Here is a 24,161-nt window from a genome sequence, read left to right as displayed (position 1 = left end):
ATTACTAGGAACTACAGGAAATACACAGACATACCCTGAAGGTTTTGGGGTTCTGTAACAGTGTCTTAGAATAGCGCTGTTGCATAACAACTGTCGGACCCTGTGGACCTGACACGTGGATGACAGAGTGGACTGGTGGACTAATGAATGGCCAGAATGAAGAAAGGTGACGCTGCAGGTGGTTTAGGAGAGATGCAAAGTGAAACATGATGAAAAGATCTGATTGAGGTTGCTCTTGCACATAAACGCCAATATCTGTGTGTCTGCCGCCTTTGTGTGAAGTGTAATAACTTTCACCTGTGATAAATTATAGAAAGCATTTCTTTGAGTACACATATACGCAAACAAAGAAGACTTTTCATTTTCAAAGAGAGCTACAAGAGTCATGTGTTTGCTCCAGAAAGGTTACAGATGGCATTTGTAAGATGGAGCCAGAGGCTATACAGTTCAACCAACATCCTCTGCTTCAAGCTTCTCTCAAATCACCATTTTTTTTATCTTGTCATAATAATCAAAAGAAGACAAGAAATCAATGTAGCTGTCAGACCTGAGCTGCTTCACTGCCTTTACTACAGTTAGACAACTGCACACATCCAGAGAGACTTAAAGAATTACATTTGTATTATCTGTTCTCTTTCAAACTGAGAGACTTCATCAAGGATTTGAGAATCATTTTTATGCTTTATGGATGGCAATGTCTGTCTGCCACCACTTTAGTCAAGACCCAAATATCTCAATATCTACTGCATGGATTGGAATAACATTTGATGCAGATATTCATGGTTGCCAGAGGATGAATCCTAAGTGATCCCTGACTTTTCCTCCAGCGTCACCATGAGGCTGACATTTGTGGTTTTAAATGATATATCTTTACTAGAACAGACGTAGCTGTACTTGGTGTTTAGTGCTTGTTAACAAATGTAAGCATGCTAACATGTGAACCCAAGATAATGAACATGGTAATCATTACATCTGCTAAACAATAGCATGTTGGCAGTGTCACTGTGAGCATGCTTATCCAAGCTTTTGGATTAAAGTACTGCTGTGCAAAAGTGCTGTACAGTGTCACAGAGCCACTAACACCACTTTTGCCTCTAAAAAAGTATTTCACTATTCACTATTTCAAAGTATTTCACTGCTCTTTGTCTTTTGACAAAACTGGCTGTCTGTACAGTAGAAAGATGCAAATACTTCTGAAATTGGTGTCACAGAAAACAAGAGGAAAAGAGCTGCGGCTGAAGAGGTAGAAAACCTACAACTACCAGAATGCACTGGGCTGCACCAGACCAATAAATGCTCCGAATGCTGATGGGTAATGTAATGCTTGTTTGACACAATGGTGGCCAGCTGGGGTCAAACAATCTCATATTACACTTAAACTGTAAGCTAAAACATGTTTCTGAAAACATGAGAAATAGGCCACACAATAACAGATTTCAATTCATATTTGATCAGCTCTGCTTAGCTTTACTGTTTGATCTCAGTTTTGTCATTAAAGCTAAAAACTCAAATTTGTTTCTTTTAGACGAGGAATAGGCAAGTCAGTGTCATAATCTTGGTTTATATGTTTATATTCAATCAGCACTGCCTCCTTTTATAGTCTGAGCAGAGTTATGTTGGATTTTTGAGGGTTGTTATGATACAAACCAGGTTGAAAATCTGTGAAGTATCCCTTTAAGCCTGATATATGTTAAGGCTCTTGGCACTTTAGATGACAGATGTATCTGTCAGAAAAAAGTATAACTCAATAATCTCACTTTATGTCGCAAAACTCAGACTCCATCATATTTTGTTACACAATTAGAGCTGCAATAATTAAGTCAATGAATGGATTAGGCAGTTGGAGGGAAAATTAATTGCAACCTATTCTGATAATGGATTGATTGTTTGTCATTTTCCAAGCAGATACGTTAAACATTTTCAGGTGTCAGCTTCTTAAATGTAATAAAAATGCTGCTTATCTTTGGCATTCATGGCAGTAAATGAAGAGTTTGGGGGTTCCTGAGTGTTAGACGAAAGAATAAATTAAGGGCTTCACATTGGGCTCTGCAAAATGTGATGAGCGTTTTTTTTTTTTTTTTAAATGATTAATAGTGAAAATAATCTGCAGAGTACACACAATACTAAATACCCATATGTACTGGGTTTTTTTTAATGAAAAAAGTGGTTGGGGGGTTTAGTTACTCTTTCAATATGTATGTGGTGTAATAAAAACAGCAAACAGCCAAAAAAAACCCCTCAGCCCACTCCAGTGGTGTCACATGACCTTCAACCTTTCCTTCTCTTACTTTTAGCTCCATATGGCTTTCTAGGCAACGGCTCATGGTCGTCTTACAAAGCTGTGCGATCCTTTATAAACAGAAATCTCATCTTCACCTGCACATGCTCTCTTTAACCTGAGCTTTCACAAGGCTAAGTGCAGCACGCACACATGCATGCACGCACGCACACACACACACACACGCACGCACGCACGCACGCACGCACACACACACACACACAGTCACGTTGATATATTTTTGTCCTCTCTTTACCATTTGTCTGCTCTGTATCACTTCACAGATTTCTGTTTATGTTCCATCCAGCCATGATGCATACAGCTGCACATCAAAGCCCATCTGGCTACCTGGATGTATTTTTAGAGCGAAACAATAAAACAACCTCTTCTGTTTCCTCTCATGCCTCTGCTGCCTCTCGGCTCTTTCTCCTTCAAAAGCCTTCGCCTCAGCATCTCTCATTTTGAGTTGAAAGTGTTATTTTTCTCCAGTTGGGGGAAACGTTTTTAATACCACAATGCCGAGTGACTGGTAAACTATTTCTGTGCAGAAAGCACTCCACAAAAATATCACTAACACTTGACAAATATTTTAAAAATGCCTTTTACTCTGCTAGAACACAGCCGGGAACTGGTTAGCTTAGGTTAGCACAAGGAAAGGAAGGAGGCTTTTTATGTATTATTATTATTATTATTATTAGTAGTATGTATTTATTCATTTATCTATTATTATTATCCATATGGCTTTCTAGGCAACACTAACTAAGCTCCAAATGTTTGTTGCTCTAGTAGAGATGGCTGATATTCCAAACTCAGCAGGTTTGTGCTGTATTGCGCTATCACCTCTGCTGGTCGTCCTCCCGTTATAAGAGAATGATATTAACTTTTTTAATGTGGGAGGAACCAGATTATCGGTCACTTTGCTGCACTAAACTCTCATCAGCAATATGCACAAGACTGTCAAAGGTCAGGAGAGGACACTTCTGAATTATGTTAAAAAGATATTTACTTGACGGCTTAGTGTCAGGTGCCCCAATCATTCACAGTGGAGCAAGTGTTCAAACTGTAACACAGTATGAGATGTGCAAGAAGATCATTCAGTGCATTGACAGTTTTGCTGCATCTCGGGGTAGCTGGGTTTGCAGAAACCTAAAGCTCCTTGTATGTATGTGCCTACAGGCATGTACATTATGTGTGAGAGGGAGCAAGAAAAGGGGAAAGAGCAAGAGTGAGAAGAGAATAGATATTAAGAGGAATCACAACGACGGAGGCATTTTGCCATTGATGTGCTGTCTGTGAATGCATGAGCGAGAGTCGGAGCGAGAAAGAAAGAGAGCAAGTCAAAGAGGGAAATTGCTACTGTGTCTGTGTGGCTGCACATTGCCATCCCACGTGTGGTTGAGTTTTGAATCTGGCTGAGAACAAAACGCCCGCTGGGTCACAGCCGCAGCGAGCAGGAAGGCGAAGGGGTGGACTGACTGGGAAATAGCTGGGTTGACAACAAGTAAAAGAAAGAGTGTTTGGTTAAAAGAGCTTAAGATTAAACAGTGCACAGCTAGAAGCCTCCCTGGAGACCACTTAGTGAGAGCAACTGTGTTCACTTATCCCAAGGCTACTGAGTGGTATTTAAGAAGGGTCGGATTATAACTATAAACCCACACTGATGTGAAATGCTCAACATCACACATGAGTAAAGATTATTGAGTTCGGGCACGTTTGTTTTCTGTCTATGTGTGTTTTTTGGGGTTGATTTGCCATCTGTTTTACTCACAAGCAGATGATGTTTGCGAGGTTTATGCGTTCGGTTCTTTCCACCCTGTGCTGGCTCTCGCCCAGATGTGCAAACCTGCAGAAAAAAAAGGGAAAAAATCCTGAAAACCTGCTTAAGTCTACAGTATATACACTTACTGGACATATGTTTGTCTCTGCCTAATGCACCTTCCATCTCCATGATTAGAAATACAATTAAAAAAGGTGATTAACTAGCAGTGTAATTAATCTCTAAAGCACCCTGCACATTCCTATTTTCACTATTTTTTAATATAAACATTGAGAGATGAGTTGAAAATGTCTTCTGAGATCTTGAATGTCATCATATCTCAAATATACCCCCAGGTTATTTTTTTTCTCCAGCAAACACACAATAATGTGCAACAGTTGAGAGTTCCCCTCTGGCTCTTGCTTATGATTTTTTAATATTAATGCACTGATTAGCAGAGCTTTGGCTGCAGCTAACATCTTTGGAGCCACTCCAACTTCCAGCCTGAATAATGAATGCAGTTTCATTCTCATTATGTGCCACTACAGTAGGAGGATATGAACAACATTCTTCAAGACAATTTGGATTTTTTAAAAAGTATATTCACATGCTTCAATCACGCCTCAAAACTATGGCTGCAATCAAAGTCAGAGCTATACATCTAAGAAATGAAAGTCGTGAGTAAAACAAAAGTTGTTTTTTTTTTCCATCTTAGCATACATTCCTCTACAGGACCTCAGTACAATCGATGTTAGGACATGGAGAGCTCAGGCCAAGTGAATCTTGATAACACACATCACAGCGACATCACTTGACTCTTCTGAGGAAGACTGCAGGGTGATAGCAGTCTAAACATGTCAAGGTAAAATTTAACACTCTTTAATACCTACAAGAAACAAGTAAAGACTAGAATCTTGTAAACATTCATCCTCAAAGACACGAGCAATTATTTTTTTTAAATGTGGGGATGTCAGGGTAAGTTTTTGTCGGTCCTCATGTCTATTTTCTTTTACAACTCGTCTGTTAAGTCTCTCCACAAACTCAATCTTAGGATCTGAAAACCAAAAAATGGTCCCAGGATAAGTCTGAAGGGTTGACAATTTTCACCATTTTCTTAAATTTTAAGTATCAAACAGCTAAGGGAGAAAATGAGAAAAAAATAATTAACAATGAAATAGTCAGTTGCAGCCCTGTGTTGCTTCAAAGACAAGACCATACACTGCCTACTGCAATAATACTCTGGGCCAGTTATCCTCAGTGGGTTTAGGAAAGCAGAGTGTGACAAAGAAAAAGCTATTAAAGCTCCATCAAATGCATCACTCTGTATCAAACGTGCAGTTCGCATCCAAAGAACAGACAGTTGTGTTCATTTTCCGAGCCCGACGACGGCTATCACTGTTGCTCATCAATGTGGTAGGGAGCAAACAGGGAGAAAGGACAAAATGAAATGGAAAGGACAAACACAAAATGACAATTGGGGGCGAAGGAAGGGAAAGGTGGACAAAAAAAGCAGTGAGGTCATAAGTATGATGCACACAGCAGGGCAGAGTTGACAATGTCCCTTTAGCAAAAAGACCGATATCACCCTGAGGGAGCTGTTGACACAGACTGCTTGCTCCCCTCTCAGGACTGGTCAAATGCGCAGAGGCAGTCACAAAACAAGGCTGCCGTTTGCTGCAACGTGGCACCAAGTAACATGCTACACATACAGGATACTGAGAGCTGAGGGCCAAACAAACAAACACAGGCCAGCTCGAGTTGGTAAGTATGAGACGCAGACACAGAGACATAAGAAAACCTCACTTAATATAATGCAGTTCTGTTTAACAGCACTACAAACTACAACCTCAAAAAATGATATCGATTGAATCAATTACTCACCCTGTGCCACACTGAATTCATAAGGAAAACTTTATTTTTCTTGCATGCCTTCATTCTTAACAAAGAATCCAAAAATGGAGAAAATTCACAAAAAAATTAAGACAGGGGTCCAAAGCTAACTACAGAAAAACAATATCAAAATGCATTTCCAAACTCTCACACAACTCATGCAGGATCATCCAAGTCTTGTTTATCCTGTCGTATGCTCAGTGCTTCCCAAAAAGATAGCCTTTCTGACAGGGAACTGAACTAAAAGTAAAATTTATCTATCCTCTCTTTAGAGCCAGACTCCACTGACTTTACCTCACTAAACATGTGAGCAGCTGATCTACTTACTGCAGCCTCAGTCACTTAGTTTGTGTTATTGGTGACTTTAGTGTTTTTAAAGGGTTAGTTTGGATTGCATTGCAGGAAGGACACAGACTCTGCACACTGGGGACCTGCTCCACCAGGTGAGCTACACGGCCCTCCAACCACATATTAGGTTTTGACTTGTTTGGATCCTTCGTTCACAATGGAGGCATGCAGAAGAACAGTTCTCTTCACAAATTCAAGAAAAAGAAAAATAAAACAAGCTGAGTGATTGATATGTGAATGGTGAGTTTGGAGTTTAAGTTCTTCTTGTAATATCTTTCTGACAGTGTCAAGCAGAACTTAACATTGTTATCTTTGAAAAGGGAGAATTCATGGCTGAGCTGCTGCATTAGATTTACAGGTGTACCTCATAAAGTGGCCACTAAGTGTACCTTTCTCATCCCTTACAACTGTGTTCTGTGGTAAGTGAACGACCTGCCTTGCTTGCCTACAAGTCAATTACTACTACATTATTGATAATAGGAAGTTAAATGTCCTAACTAAAAACATTGTTGAAGCCCCATACACTGTGGCCAACCATTTTGAAATGAGTGTATCAGTTGTGAATGGTGTGAAACGATGCATGTATGCATGTGACCCTTCACCTTTCATAAATGTGTAGGTCTTTCTCATCAGGAAACTCAGCCAAATGGAGTCCATAGGGCTCCTTAACCGACTGCTGCTGCTGGATCTCCTGAGGAGGCGAGAAAGGAAAGGTAAGGAGCTGCAGTACACGTGACTGAGACAGAAAAACACAAACAGGTTTTATCAAAAGTTTTACCGCAACTTTAAAACACGTGTCATAAAGTGGCTTGTTAGCATCCGGCTCCTCTAAACAGCATATCAAGAAGCTCCAGCTCAAAATAAAAAATCAAACAGACGAGGTCATCAGGTTCAGCTGCTTCTCTACAACTGATTCACTACTTAAGACGGCCCAACGAGTGTAATTTAGGCAACTATGAATGTAATTTGATTGTTGGTGTCTGATGAGGTGGTTTCATGTTCAGGCAAACTGCCCTCCTGGGGGTCTTGCTCACAGTGTCCAAAGTTTCTAGGGACATAATGATTATAATAAACAAGAGATCCGTTTGAAAAGGTCAGGCCGGTCCAAGCTGATTCTCGAAGGCTTCATGCAAGAAGACTGTTTAATCAGAACTCTTTCTGTGCTTGGAAAATTATTAAGTTTGAAAATATAATTACATAAATAGCACTCAAAATAACAGTTCTTCTATTTGTGGTGGCAAATGATTTAGTTGTAGTGGCCTACCACAAATAAATTACCGTGTGGAAAACCTGCCTTCTGTTCCTTAGTTGAACGGAATAACGGCCGTAAGGGTTTTTGCAGAATATTATGATGTCACTGTAAAGCTAACCTTTAGGCTTCTGGATATAAAATGTCACCACTTCATCATCATATCCTATTAGACATTGATGTGAATTTTTGTCATTTTCAGCAAATTCATTCCTGAGTTATGGCCAAAAACATCTTTGACCACAAAAGTAAAATCAGTTAATCTTTAAGCCCCAGTGTATGTTTGTGCCAAATTCAAAGAAATACCCTCAAGGCCTTCTTCAGATATTTTGTTCACGATAATGAGAAAGGTCACAAGGACCTTGACCTCTCAAGGTTTTTCTGAGACATCACATTCACAAGAATGGGACAGATGGAAGGAAAAACCCAAAACACATGGCCTCCACGCATGGCTGTTGCTGGTGCTGAGGCATAAAATGTCAAAAAAAATGGTTGCAAAATCTAGTCTGAATATAATGAAAGCATAACCAAAGGCCATGGATCATGAGGTTACACTCTGGTTATAAACACACTATTGCGCAATATATGAAATAAGACCTTCAATTCCAAAATGCAATTAACCAATGAAATGAATGCCACTTAATCACCTGCAGCTGTGGCAAAATGAAATGAAACTATTGCTAAGAATAATTCATCATTACATAATGCTATGAGAACAGGGAATAAAAAGAAAAACAATACATATTCCCAGGAACACTTTTAATCATGCTATGATTTATGTTAACAGTTTTTTAATTCCTTGGAAAACATGTAATTAACAAACATTAAACCCAAATGATAAAAAATTATTGTAGCATTTCCCTCTATAAAGGTTTACCAAGATTCCCAATTAAACCAGCAATGACTTTAAGTTCCATTGTAATCTAATAACACTTCCTATTAAGCACAAGGCTGATGATCAAATAACAGCTCAGTGCAACAAAAAGACCTGAGATCTAAAAACAACATGTTGAACCATGCATTAAACCGTCTCCAGCAGCAGCAGCAGCGTTAAGTCAGCCAAACCAAACACTCGAAGAGGCAAAAGGTCTGATTAATCTAAGTATCTGTTTTCACATGCTGGTGGTTGGGTGGGAGTTTCATGTGAATAGTACGAATCCATCCTGTTTTGTTTCGAGGGGCGAAAATACAAGGATGGTGCCGTGTTTTCTTGGCAGACGTGGGACTGTTTCATAACAACTGAGCAAAGAGAAGAGAATTATGCTTCTGACAAACAGAAGCATAATTCATATAACAACGGAGCTTATGTGTTATTCATTCATTCATTGTCCGTAAGCGCTTGTCCTCGTAAGGATCACAGGGAGTCTGGAGTCTATCGCAGCTGTCATTGGGCAAGAGGAGGGGTACACCATGGACAAGTCGCCAGACTATCACGGGGCTGACACATATAAATAGACAACCTTTCACACTCAGTCACACCTATGTGCAATTTAGAATCACCAATCAACCTGACATGAATGTCTTTGGACTGTGGAAGAAAGCCAGAGAAGCCAGAGAACCCACGCAGACACGGGAAGAACATGCAAACTCCGCACAGAGGGCCTCCCCTGCCCAAAGTCTGAACCTTATACCTTAACCTTATATATTATGGTCTATGTAATTTGATATTGTGACATGATGGAGGATTAGGGCCAGGTTAAAGAAAAAAAAAAGTCAGATTTTGAGAATAATATAATATATAATAATATATAATCTATAATTTCATAATATTACAAGAATAAAATTATAATATTTTGAGAAAAAAGTAGTAATATTATGAGAATAAACTTGTTATATTAAGGAAATAACGCCATAATATTACAAGAATAACGTGGTCATTTTAGGAAGGAAAAAAGATGTAATTTTAAAAGAGAGGATATTATATTACGGAAATAAACATACTGTCAGCAAACTATAAAACAGGTGAGAGCAAAGGCAGCCTCCCTGGCAACCACTGTCCCTGGTAATTACTACTTAATTCTCATAAAATTAAGACTTTATTCTCATAAAATTATGACCTTTTTTCTTGTAAAACTGTGGCTTTCTTTTAGTAACATTACGAATTTGTTCTCATAAAATTAGAATTATTTAAAAGTTTTTTTTCTCATAATATTACAATTTTATTCGTGAATTCTCAATTTATTTTGTATTTTTTCCCAATTGTGGCCCCAAATTTCTGTCGTATTGGCAAAGGTATAAAATATTGTAAAATTTATAGAAACTCATTAGAGAAACCACTTATAGACCAAATATCTATATAGGGATGCTGGTTCTGTACTAGTCTAGCTCTCTGGATGTAGACTATGACAATAAAACTGCCATTGGGCCGCTTATGAACAACAATAAAACATCATCTACATGCAAAAATGACCCATTACATATAATAAAAGTATCAATTAGTTTTACTTTAAAAACATACTTATTATCTTTATAATTATTTTACTGGTGGATGTATACAGTGTTGCTGGTTGCATTATCTTAAACTGCATGACATTCATGTGTAAGGCAGTTGGTGAATTATTTTTAAAAAAAGATATTAACAATTGTTTTTGAGATTTAATAGTAAAATGGATGACAAAAATATTCATTATATGCTACTTCCCATGTTTTAGCATTTTTAAGACTTTTGAAAGATTTTTTAAGACATTTTCATAAGAATTTAGACTTAATTTCCAAATTAATGAATGAAGTGCCTTTTGAGGCTTAAGGATCAGTGGAAACTCTGGGTTATTTCAGGGTTACAATTTCATTACACACAACAAAATTCCCTGACTTTTCAAGACCTGGAAATGGTGACTGTGCCATTTCTAGATTTGCCATGACCGTGGAACAATGCATAGGGAGCATCTAGAGAGGGACACAGGAGCTGCATGTGGCTTTAGAGCAGCAGACTGCCGACGCCTGCTCTATGGCCTTAAAAAAACCTCCCACAAAAAAAGGTGTATTTGCCCTTTTTTAATAAGGACCAACAGGAGCTTGTTATGTAACAGCAGGCACAGGAGTATCCATAAAGCAGTCAACCTGCCATTGCTCTCTCTCTCACTGTTTTGACAGCAATATGCTCAACATAATGCATTCAAATTTCACTGTATTTGTATTGATCCAAGCTGCAGGGAGGGGAGAACGAATGAGGGTGTTCCAGGACCATAGCCAAGAAACAGCAGCTGTGAACACACCCACAAACAAACACACACACAAAAAAAAATCACAAAAACACACAAAGGCTCGCACAAATAAAGAACATGGGAACAGACACGTACTGCAGCATAAACACATTCATATGGTGCATGAGAGCACAGACGGGTGTGTAAACACATCCTTGCTTATATATACACCCACACACTGTGCAAATCTATCCATGTTCATGCAGGCACATGTACGTCCATACTGAGGGGAATATGAAATGAGCATGTGTAATTACATGGCAAACGTAGTAATGATCTGATGTTTAAATATTTCAGCAGTTTGGTTTTGTGCTGGCACCCTGGCAATCCATTCTCAGGGACAGGCTCGGAAGCAGCGACACGAGACGCATGAGAACAAGAGTGTGTGTGCGCCCAACACGTGAGCTAGCTGTCCAGACCGAAATATTCATGACCAGCACTCTGCTCAAAGCCCCAAGAAGACAGAACATAGAAAACCTACAGAAAATACATCATAAATCAGGAGGAGAAGGAGACTGATGGAGTGGGAGGGAAAGTCTTTGGATCTAACTGAAAATCAAAAACTGTCCTGTTGAGATTTCTCTTGATTCTCTGCTCCATTATATAAAGGCAAATTTGGTTTAGAAAAAACAAAACAAAAAAGAGATTAAGTGGACACAGTTTTTTCTTGATGAAGATAAAGTTAATTTTGCAGCATCTGCACAATCAATCCACGAGGTGGATGGCAGCTGCATATACCACCTTTTGGTTGATACATGCAGAAGTGTTTCCCACAGAATTAATTCTTACGTTTTTTCTTTTTTTGTTTTGTCTTGTAAATGTGGGTGTGCCCCTTTGTTGATCCATTCAGAACTGATCAGACCAGATCACTGAGTTAGAGGAGCAGTTGCTGCATGTGAATGCAAACTTTTAGAAGCAGCAGAAAGAAGTTTCACTTTCGCCTGATGTTCTGCTGCTCCACCTGTGCCCAGAGTGCAAACTGAATGGTAGCCTCTGTGTATTTCAACCATGCTCTTAATGAACGATCCAGCTCCAGAAATTGAAAATCTATATGTGACAGTTGTCACATCATTAAATTTGCTGTTTGCATAAGCCAAGACTTACGATAATATTAAACATGCTTGATTTTGTCGGAAAGAAAAAATGAGAAAAAGACTGACGTACAACAGCTTGGACCAGGTTTTATGAACACCTTGCACCAAATGATGGAGATCACAGGAACGCGCACCCTTGTGACTTTATTCCAACATTAGAACTTTTTATGCAACAGTACAATAATGACAGTGAATTCATGGGCATAATAGTGTTGGAAACATGAGTTTCTGTAAAAGAAACAATTTCAGAGGATAAGTGATTAAGTTGTCAGAATACCAAGATGATTCATCCACTGGGCACCATGGACAATTCAGTCTGACCCAAAGAGGCAGAATAAAAGCCAGACTGACAGATCGACGTTTCTGTCCATAGAGCCATGCAGCCATCTCATAGAGAGGTCAGATTTAACAGTTTTAAATTGCTCCTGCTGATACAGGATGGCAGAGAAGCAATGTCTGACATCTTTATCACTACAGAAGATGAGGTACCTTTATTTGAGCGCTGGAGGGGATTGTGTTTGAAAAGCAGGGGGTGCCAAGCAAAGACTCGACACCAACTTATCCACAAAGAACTGAAATACCCACAATCCCCAGTCATTTGGACATTTTTGACAGTGGAAGAAACGTAACTCCTTTCACAGGGCTGCTTGGTTGTTGAGTCACCAGCCAGCAAAGAGCTTGGAACTGCTGCCACAAACACAGTCATCGTTTGGAAATGTCAAATTCATCTCTGGAAGAGACTGAATCAGTGATTATGTATGGAAATTAGGTCCAATATATAATGGCAGAAGGAGTCAACTCACTCCTGCTGGTGTTAGTAAATAATTCCTGTAACCATAGTTGCAATATGGCTGCAATCCAGGAGCGTAAAAAAAGACAGTGCAGGCAGGGTAGTAGTACTGGGATATGTGAGTTGAGGGGGCTTGTGAGAGCACGCCCTCAAACAATGTACTGGCCACTGAATTACCCCTTGTAAGGGATTAAATTTACCGTCTTGGAAACACACGTGCACTCTAAGAAAAACTAGGTTCCAGAACTGAAACTTCTCCTGCGTCCCAAGTGTTTAGGAGAACTACAGTGGCCGAGACATGAAGAGGACCCGCTTCATATGTAGATATGATTCACTCTAAGGTGACAAAAACACACTTGTTCTTATTTTCAAGTAATTATAAACTAATGAAAAATTAGCTTTGAATATTACATACAATATCTGAAAACAGATGCTCCTAAATCCTGCACAGTGGAACCTTGAAAGCGTCCGAAAGACTTTGTTTAAGCAAATCATAGAAGTTAAGAGCAAGATACACTACAAGCCATGGATCTAATAAACTTAGGCACAAATTGGAACAAATCTGGTTAAATAAAGGCCTAATGAAAAAAAAAAACTTTTCTAAACCCAACTTATGTAACATTATGTTAAGTATGTAACATGGTGAAACGCACCCTTAACTGTTTTCCGAAACATAACCTATGTGCCTTGTTTTTATTTTATTTTTTTTAAAACCATGTAACCTTGGTAAGAAAAGCACTATATGAATAAAGCTTGGCATTATTAAAGTTTATTTGCGATCTGTCGTTAGCGCCTTTAGCTTGTTTACTGTATGATGTGAATGCTGCTGTCACAGTCAGCCCATTAAGCTTTAAAACTTTGTATGGAAAACAAAACAAATTGTGAAATATTCCTATTGGATAGCCAAATCCAGTTTGACTGGCAGAATTCTGATTCAGATACAGCCCTGGTCAAGTCTCTATTTTACATTTTATGTGACAATATTAGTTTATGCTCAAAATCTGTAAAAACCGACAAGCTGACCATATCTGCAAGCCGAGGAGCAGTCATGGCTTTTAAACATAGTAGTGGAAGTAAGAAAAGATGAGAGCAAAGAGCAGCAGGAGAAGATAGTAAAGCTCTCTAAATCTGATTCCTTTAACTTTTTAATCAACAGTGGCCGAACTACGGATGTGTACATATTCACCTAATGGTGTGTGTGTGTGTGTGTGTGTGTGTGTGTGTGTGTGTGTGTGTTTCATGACTAATACCTGGCGTGCACAGTGCCCATCATAATGGAAGGCACTGGGGTCTTTCATTAGCCACCACTAGCCCATGCTGCAATCAACACTCAACACCTCTCTAGTGACTTCATGAGTTGTGATATTTCTTAGATACTGAGCTACTCGTATTTCAATCATCCCCCTGACACACTGACCTACTATCTGAGCTGATTGGTGTGCTCATTCTTGCAGCTTTAGGATGGAATCTGGGTCAACAAGGCAGTTCAAAGTGTGACCAATCCACCTGGGGCCTGAAATAGATACTAATATAGTGATGACGCACTCTGGGCTTTTTTCCACAGCTATACTGTGCTCTATAACAGCAATGAGATTTCATATATATCTTTGTCTACGAGAAGAAAGGAATACAGTGATACCCAAATAGATGGAGGCAGAATACTTCAAAGCTGCATGAAAAATGATCATTTCAGGTCCAGGTAAAATCTGACAAGTTTATCTTTAAATAATCTTGAAAACCGATTGAGTTGAAAAAGTAAATATAATCATTTTAATTCATGTTTACTATATGTCTAATTGTTAAGTTTACTTGAAATTTGGCTCCATTTTCTTAATTTTGTGAAGAAGCTGCAACTTAAAAATGACAATTGAAATTTCCTTGTTCTAGGCATTAGCAACATCAGTAAACCAAGCTAACTTGACCATCACAAAGATGAAGTTATACTTGCGAGTTCTGTTTTCTGAACATATTTAAGACAATACAAATGCGATTGATTATTAGCCATTGCTAATAGGCAGCTGTTTGCCATTTAAACTTCATAAAATTATAACACGTGGATGTTGTGTTCTCAGCTTGTTCTGCTGGCCCCAAGACCGGGCCAAAAGAAAAGAAAAGAAAAAAAAATTGATGAGGCTTTTTATGTTATCGTCAGCACAGCAGCTAGTAGTACTAGTCTAAAACTGTGGGGCTGGATAAAAGTAGATGTGGCAGTCTTTCATTGTACCAGTAGTCTGTAAGCTATTGAAAACAAAAAGTCTTGTCACAGCTTATCTCAATGTTTCAAGGCTTGGGATGAGAAAATCTGAATGAATATAGTGGAAGGGAGAAAAAAAAGAACTGAACAAAATTACTGATGACACCAAGAAAGTCTGTTACAGATCATTAACAAAGTACCATTTAGGCCAGGATGGAATATCAAGAACAACTGTTAAAGAGGAGTAACATCTTTATATCAACAAGAAACCCAAAGAGGAGATTAAATGAGACATCTAAAAGTTAAGGCAGGAAAGACACCTACAGGTAACCACACATCACCTGATGTCCTAAAAGCAGACAAAGCCCCAAAGCACATGTCCTACATAAAGTTTTTAATGATAGCTGGGCCTTAGAGGTGGAAACCAGAGAAAAATGGACCACTCTGCTGCATTTTCCATGACAGCAACACAAGCAAATACAAGAACAAGGAAAGAAGTGATACGTCTAACAATATATGATTATTTTTTGAATGGAATGTATTCTGACTCAAGGCCGACTGCGGATGCCTCAGTTAAACAAAAAAAATCAACCCCATGGTTTATGATAGTGCACCAGCTAATGAGCCCTTTGGGAAATGCAGACCCTTTTTTTTACTGTGCATGTGTTATACCTCAAAGACATGACGCAATCTCACACTGTGACCTCCTCTTTTTAACCTCCTTGATGAAAATGACAAAGTAAAATCGGTAGATCGAGCAGCAGCCCTGGAGTTTACATGTACTACTCAAATTATTTTCATACAAACCTGGTTAAAAATGACTTATAAGTGAGTTAAAGTAAGTTATACAGGGACGCATCCAAAGTTGCTTTCTGCATGATATGTGTATGTAGTCAATTTGTTGAGAATTGAGTCACTTATATGAAGGATTAAAAAAACAAACAGCTATACCAGCACAAGGCTGTGTGCCTCCACACACCAGTCAGGTTGCACTTACAATTTACTTCCATGTCTGTGAAAACTATACAATCAGCGCAGTTTCAAGGTGGTTCTTGAGTTGTGGCCAAGAACATGTTGTATGTGGTCACTGTGACCTTGACCTTTGACCATCAGATTCTGATCAGGTCATTCTTGAGTAGAAGTGGACATTTGTGCCAAATTTGAGGAAAGTCCTTCCAGGCCAAGTTTAGATACTAAATTCACTAAAATGAGACAGAGGCAAAGTCATCGTGACCTTGACCTTTGGACACCAAATTCTAATCAGCTCATTACTGAGTCCAAGTGAATGTTTGTGTCAAATTTGAAGTAAATCCCTCACGGTGTTCTTAAGATATCGCATTCCGAAGAATGAGACAAATGCAAGGTCATTGTGACCGTCATCTTAACAACTAAAATTAATCAGTTCATTATTGAGTCTACTCAAACATTTGTGCCAAAGTTGAAGAAATTCCCTCAAGGTGTTCTTAAGATATCGCTTTCACAAGAATGAGACTGATGAGGTCAGAGTGGCCTTGACCTTTGACCTATCACCACTGAACTCTAATCAGCTCATCACTGAGGCCAAGTAAATATTTTCTCAAAATCTGGAAACATGTCCTCGAGGTGTTGTTGAGACAGACATCACGTTCACAAGAATATACAAAACAGACAGATGGACAACCCGAAAACATAATGTCTCTGGCCTCAGCTTTTGCTGGTGTGGAGGCATAAAAAGAGGGGAATACTAACATAAATGTCACACCCCTCCTTAGTCTCCCCAAATTCAACATATACAAACCTACACAGTTTAGACCCTCAGTTCTGAAAACCCCCGTCACTGAGGCTGATTAAGTTGATGTCTACTCTTCCGTCTGACGCAAACAGAATAACAGAACTAATTTCTTTTGGGGACTCAGGGGGAAAGTGGAGAGGAGAAAATACAATTAGGGTGACAAACTCAAATACGAATGCCAAAAGCTTTTGAGCCTCAAAATAAAGCAGGTGGTATAAACACAGCCTGAACTGCGATGACATTTCCCCAAGGTCCTTAGAGGAGATTTCATATCCTCGAATCATTAGAGGACCTCATTTGATAGGCTGCTTTGTTTCCCCCGTATTACACAAGAAGTGATATCAGCTTAAATTTATTTTCACTCATGTTTTTAATTTCTCTGTTAAGTGTTTGGATTCTGATCAAACCATATATCACTGTTGCAGTGTGAATGTGTTTCCTCGGTGTGAACATATAAATCTATCTCTAGACAGATGTCATTAGATGCTTTGTGTTTCCGTACCTCCTGTGTGCGAGTGCTCTCGCCAGACTCCGTTAGCAGTTTGATCGGGGTGGAGCGCTGGGACACAGATCCATCGTCATCGCGGTCGTCCTCTGAGTCGTCCTCTGATGTGCTGCTGATGGCCTCTTCACTCGGGGGAGGAGGTGCACTGGCGGCAGTCTTCCTCTGCAGCAGTGTCTCCTCTTTACTGCTCTTGTTGCTGCAGAAACAGCCACAAAGACAAACACATGCACAAACACACACATGCACAGTGAGTTGGTAAACAATTAGCTGTCTTGTATAATTTTGAGGAATATCTGCAACTGTATGTTCTGAGACTGTGTATCATGTAAAATGTAGTCATCAGCGGGACCTGAGTGTTTAAATTGCTCACCATTGTGTACCTCCACAACAAACTGACTCATTCCTGAAACACTTTCTGGTTATTGGGAAAAAGGGAGAGCTTAGACCAGCTCAACTTCACAGCCAGCTTCATTACTCAACTTCACAGTCAACCACACATATCTTAATGCACAAAATTTCAAAACTTTTCAATTACTTTTCAAGGACTGGGAACCAATTTTTCATGACCATTCACAATGTATATACAATGTAAATAAGCAGTCCAATTTAAAAGTAACAGTGGGGCCTAGAATAGGTATCAAATTTGGGGATTCATGGCCCTCCATGTTAAATCACAGTCATATAATTATTTTTCTCTTTTTCAAACAAATCTATTAAAACATAATTCAAGCTAGCTGGTATACATTGAGTTAAAGATGGGACGCGGGGAGAAAATGAGAGGGTCCACTTTAAATATACATTTTTGTAATTGATTAACCAAATGTAAAAAATGGAAATGTAGTTTTGTATGTGGATGACCAAACTTTGTTCTGTCTTTCAAAAAGAGTGATTTCACTTATTTTCTGATTTTATATTTGGCTTGTTTTGCCTTTTTATGTTTTGTCTATACTGTGTGATTTTAAATTGCTGTATGCTTTTATTGTTATCATCTTGATGATGACTCCAGCAAGACAAGCAACCACTTTGTAGAAGTTAATGTGGATCCAAATAATGAAGAAAAAGCATTGCAGGAAAACAATGAAGCGGTATGGAACATTAGTTTGGTCAGGTGTAGAGCAGTAGTGTTCAAGCTGTGATGCCGTAATATGGAGACAATTATGAGTCATCAGCACATGAGGTTTCTAATCAAGGAGTTATTCTTTCATATGTGTCTGCAGGGGTGATTATTTTAAAAATATATGCTTGCGCACACACACAGAGTTAATCACAGGTGCATTCAACACTGTGTGTTCTACACAAAGATAGGGAAAAGGACAGAGCCTTGTTTTTGGTAACCTGAGGACACAGTGTAAAATAAAGCCACATGTCTGAGGGCACAGTGACATGGGTTTTATTACACTAAAAAATTAAATTAAAAAAACACCAACCAAAACATCACAGTGCAGTCAGATACACTGCCTAAGATAAACTCACCCCAGCACTGACTTTCCTGTTTCCTCTGGCTTCCGAACTGTGAACGGGCTGGGATCCACTCCTACAGTCTTGGGCATAAATTCCCTTTATGAACACAAATGACAAAGAAAAACTCATTATCTGACATCCTGCAGTAACATAATGATTACAGCTAATGAATGCTTGGTTCGCTATTATCAGAGGTGTTTCCCACCAACCAAATCTGGGATGACTTGGCAATGTCGACAAACATTTTACCAATTTCTAGCAATAACTTTCCCTTTTGTTTTTGTCAACATCTCTGCTTGCCGATTACGATCCATTTTGGGATTTTTACGTCTCAATAAAATCTTTAATTGTTTAAAGAGTTTTGTAATTGTGTGTGTGTGTGTGTGTGTGTGTATTCACCTTGCAGAATTGGTCATGGCGATGCAGAAAGTGTCATCAAATGAGGTGAGCTCATAAGGTTTGAAGAATTCTGTGTAGATGTCAATACTTTCTTCAAAGCGGTTCACTCTCTTCACTTTGACCTTCCTCATGGTTTCCTCACAGGGGACTGCATCCACACAGGAGCACACAAGCAAATACATATAAAAAAATGTTTACAAGACATTAATTAAGTCTGGTATTTTATCATCATGTCCCATGAAAAAGACCAAAAGTAATAAATACTGAATGTAACCAACTAAAGTATCACCTGTGTAGCTAAGCCTGATATATCTTTTTGCTCTGTGCCGTAGTGCTCTGTCATTGTATAAAGACTATTAGAGACACATTTTTAAAGGCTTGTGTCAACTTAACTTTTTTTTTCCCCTAAATGGAGCGGGTGCATGGGGCTACATACAGCAGCCTTGAAAAAAAGTGCCACGTCCAGCTTCTTTTTTCAGCTCACTCTGCGTTTTTGTGCTGCCGCTCCCGGCGCCTCTACTTGAAAATTTCTTAACATTTCAGTAAGGCACTAGTGATGTTACTCCAGCTTCTTTAGTTAGGCTCCTGTCATAAAAGAGAGAGAAAAGCCCATCTGTGGGAGCAGATCTGCCAGCCAACACTGGATGTTGTTGGCGAGTGTTTTTCTTTAAACACCATTACCTCTTGTTAAGTATTAATGTGGCATCGGGTTAGTGTACTACATAATGTTAATGTCGAGAAATCGCTGTCATAAACACCAAACCCACGCGTATCACGTCATTAAAAAAAGCACCCTGCCATTTCTTTTCTGCGAAAGAAAAACATTATGTGGACACAGGCTCTGTTTATCTACCATAAATACTCCCTCGAACACCAAACCTGCAGATGAAAAAAAAGTCACCAGCAAACACACTATTTGCTCCTATTTGATAAAAAACTACAGTATCCAGCTGTTTTAAGAATTTTCCCAATTCTTTTCCCCTTCAAAATGTTGGCAACAGTAAATTCAAACAAAGCTTTTTTAAAAAATGTTTTATGGCTACCAATTCACCTCCATCTTAAACATTAACGAAAATAACTTAAAATGGATCGAGGCATTGATCGAATTGATCCAGAAGATCAATTGAGTAAATTAATCAATTGATTCAATTTCAAAGCACTTTGGCTACTGTCTGAGAACAATATGTCTCTGTTGGAGATCTGCTGTAGCCAGCAAATGTCAGGGCCAGGACTTCCTCTTAAGTGTGCCAGTCATTTCTGCTATCTTCATGAACAGATATCTGCAAATGCAGATTTTTTTTTTTTAAGAGAGAAAAAAAGGTAACATAAATCCTTAATCACAGTCAGACTACTGTCAATAGATTCTGAGATTGCATTTGTCCAGTGTGTTCACCTTCTCCTGATGGACTGTTTACCTTCCCTTCAAAAGTGATTGTAGTCTGAATAGTATCGACCAAACACCAACGAGAATGCTTTCGATACCAAAATTTTGTCCTGTTACCCAAAGATGTATGCATAATCAGATATCTGTTCATCAAGATTGTCTACATAAAAACAGAACAAAAAGTATGACAGATATTCCTATTCAAATCAGCACAGCAGGATGATTAGCGCTGTGTGTGATGTTGACATTTCAAGTAACTGTGACCTTCGTAGCAGCTAACTTCTGTGTAAAACGACATGCAGCAAATTGTGAACTCATTGAGGTGAGATTTTGCAGTAATGACCAAATGTTGGTGAGGTATCTTTTGTGCACCATCTCCATCGCTGCTAGACAGTAATTGAGGATGGCTGTAGGATGAGATTTAAATTTTTGACTTTGAGCTCGTAATACACCAGGAGGCACAGTTGATGAAGAATGTGATTATACGCCCAGGCTACACGACGAGCACCAACAACAGACACAGACAAAGGAAACACCAGCTTAGTGTTTACACTGTAAAAAATGTCCGTAAAATTAACAGGAAATTGCTGTTAAACAATGACATCATAAAACTGTAAATAGAAAAACAATTAAACAGTGTCCAATTTACAGTAACATTTTGTAAAGCACCAAACAAAACAAAACAGTTAATTTTTAAGTTAGAATATGTTGAAATAATGATATTTCTTTATAGAATTTACAGATTACTGTAATTACAGAAAAAGATAAATATGTAGTGTACACATGGATTTTACAATGGATTGTAAAACATCTGAGTCTTACATTTGAACTTTCTTATTGATGTTCACTCTAAAATATGAATAACAAAATGTTTTTTGTATATCTATAGGGCAATATTAGGGCACTGGAAAAAGTTGCTTTACCTGCCAACAACAGTTGTGTGAAAGACAAAAATAATTATGATTTTCTAATGTAGATTTTCAATTATTAATTTAGTTTGAGGGTTTTTACATATAACGTGACTGGTTATGGAATTGCAGAAATTTTATTTTTGTCTTCCACAAGTGTAAATTTTACAGTTTATAAATGTTGTAATAACAATAGTTTAAAATTGTTACATTTACGGGTTGTCTGTAAAGTTTTTTACATCTTTTATGTGTATGGTAGGCCAAAACAGAGATCTCAAACTAGTGCAGCCTGACTGACGGGTGTTCTCACCATAAAAACTACCAATAATAACCATTTTCTTCTTCTTTCTAGAACTATTCATATGACCAAACCAAACAGATAAACTTTCCTCTCTATTCATTCTCTTTCTATAGTTACATATTATGGATGTTGCAGAAATCATTGCAGATATCATATAGTGAACAGATACCTTCATCGTAGGCCACCGGAAGGTAGGACAAGATTCCTGCTGACCACCACAGTGTGTAGCTGCAGACAGACAAGATGCACAAATGTGTTAAAAACCTTCCAGAAAAAGTTCCAGTGAAAGCGCAGAAAATGATTTAGTTAGTGATGTGTTACTTAGGTGAGTTTGAGAGAAAAGCACAGTGTGTGGCTGCTGAATTCATTTCAGTTCCAGCCATGTTAATATCTTGAAATAATGGCAGAGCCACCATGACTCATTGTGGCTCCATAAACTGGGTCTACTTTTACGTAAGCATGAAGACAATAGACAGCGTGCAGCTTGTATAGTTGTATGCTCCTTCACACATGCACACAAATGACAAGGACAGAACTACAATGGGTCAAAACCTACAATGAAATAAACCAAGTCAGAGATTCGTGAGTTTGGGCAGACCAAGTGACAAAACATTGACCCTATATTGCCATTTATATCAAAGCTGATACACAACTTACTATGACCTCCATGTTGTCCACATTAACAACACTTTCCTGAAAACCCTGTTGTATGAAATCTTAACCCCATTGTAAAAGATTACCTATTGTGACTTCTAGGATAATCGCAGCCTCATGAATTTTAACAATTTCAAACCTTGGGCAGTCAGAGGGTGGATGGCTTTTCTGAAACTGTCTATTGAGAGAAATGTGAAGTCCATCTTTAGCTGAATAAGAGCAGAAACTTAAGGTTTTACCACCTTTTTGGTGCATTGCAGTAGGCAAAAAAACACGGTTCCTGTTTGAGGAAAAAAATGTCAAAAACCTTGAAGTGTTCCAATTGCAATGCAAAATGTACCTGTTTGTTTCTAAAAAAAGATATTTTTGTTGATCAACTAATTATCATAAAAGCCTGATGTATCAAATATTCTACAAAAGGATTTCCATATATGCAAATCATTATTTCAAAATATTTTTCATTACATTTTGTCAAAAAGGCCCATAAACACCTCAGTTAAAGTCCACCTGACTACATACACACGCTGCTGCTGTGTTCAGGCTGAAACCCAGCCCTACGATGTATGAAAACATCAACATGACCACCAGTGTTGTGCAAGTTACTGAAAATTAGTAATTAGAGGTCGGCTAATCATCACATGTTGGAAAAGCACCTGAAGTGAACTTTTTTTTTGTGGCTTGTTTCAGCATTCAATAATTTCATTACCTAAAAACCTTGGCATCAACAGGCATTTCCCAGCTGTGCGCATCACTTTTTAGTGTCCCCCAGAAACAGTTTCAGACACGTTGTGGGCTTCTTGAAGCATTTTTTTCTACTGCCTATGTGTTGTCAACTTGATGATTCACTTGCTTGTGCTGTGTCTACTTACATAGGACTTGCTCTTGTCAGCAACTGAATAAAAAGATTAATAATCCTATCTTACTGAGAGCTCAACACGATGCAAATGAATAAAACAAAAACAAAAGAAGAAAAAATATTTATAAATGTGACTAAATTTGCAGCGTACTTCTGTTTTTGTTTTTATTTTTTGTTTGTTTTTTTAATTTTGTGAATGTGTTGCCCGATTGTGGATGATCTTTTGTTTTCATTATCTATTTTCAAGTGTTGTCTGTAGTTAGATGCAGTGGCCTCAGTAATGTGGGCAACATATTGGGCGCTGGTTGAAAGCCATGAAGCAAACCTCAGGGGTGATACACACACATTATTACTACTTGAGGCCAAAGCTGTGACCCAGGTAACAAGGAGGCTTGATAGCAACCAACTGAAATGACCACAAAAGCAAAACACCCACATGAACTGCTTCACCATTCAAGGCAGACTTGCACAGCCAGCATTTTCAAATAAAGGTCTTTTCAGAAACAGCAGTGCTAATCTTTTGTGAGTGATTTCCCACTGAGTTATTCAATTAACACAAAACGCTCTCTCTCTGTGTGTGTGTGTGTGTGTGCGTGTGTGCGTGTGTGTGTCTATACAGTTTTTTAAACACGTGCAACATGTAACTGCACTTGTAAATTCAGGTCAAAGCGTTTTCGTGTAAGTAGGTGAATTAGATTTGTGCATGGATGTACAGTAAGGAGCTGGGTGTTTACCTGCGTCTGTCTTGGGGGAGGGCCATGGTGTTCCTCTGATGCAGGTAGAAGTCAGTGGGCAGCTCCCACAGGTGTGGCTTAGACTCTGATGGCTGGTAGACCTGGAGAAACAAGTTGATGGCATCCTGTCTGTCAGCATCTGCAGGGGCAAGAACACAATTTAAAAATAAAACCTACACGGTAAATCTACAATAGTGAAATTATAAGACTAAAATGAGATGAGGAAGTTAATGTTCTATGTTTCAGGGGTCCTGCAGCTTAAGGCAAGGTTGAGTTTTGACTTTTAAATACTTTTTAATGTCATTTGGAATTAAATTTAACACCAATTTTCTAATAACCAAAACTGAAGGAGGACCATTTTATTTTGCCCAATTTTTTACTGTTAC

At 38.5% G+C, this 24,161-nt stretch overlaps 1 protein-coding gene across 1 annotated transcript in view; it reads right to left on the bottom strand.

The window, feature by feature from the left end:
* The window catches only part of fig4a (FIG4 phosphoinositide 5-phosphatase a), a 68,315-nt gene that overhangs the window by 4,353 nt on the left and 39,801 nt on the right, over positions 1-24,161 (bottom strand). The window contains exons 17-23 of the mRNA XM_042503358.1: positions 23,776-23,914; positions 21,701-21,759; positions 18,939-19,086; positions 18,552-18,635; positions 17,076-17,274; positions 6,875-6,963; positions 4,047-4,121 (exon numbers count right to left, since the gene is read on the bottom strand). Coding sequence (XP_042359292.1) covers positions 4,047-4,121; positions 6,875-6,963; positions 17,076-17,274; positions 18,552-18,635; positions 18,939-19,086; positions 21,701-21,759; positions 23,776-23,914 — 793 coding nt within the window. The remainder of the gene's footprint in view (positions 1-4,046; positions 4,122-6,874; positions 6,964-17,075; positions 17,275-18,551; positions 18,636-18,938; positions 19,087-21,700; positions 21,760-23,775; positions 23,915-24,161) is intronic.

This window comes from Plectropomus leopardus, chromosome 16 (assembly GCF_008729295.1).
Source record: "Plectropomus leopardus isolate mb chromosome 16, YSFRI_Pleo_2.0, whole genome shotgun sequence".
Lineage (NCBI taxonomy): Eukaryota > Metazoa > Chordata > Actinopteri > Perciformes > Serranidae > Plectropomus > Plectropomus leopardus.
The sequence above is the reverse complement of the archived record's forward strand: the minus strand, read 5'-3'. Positions and strand labels throughout refer to the sequence as shown.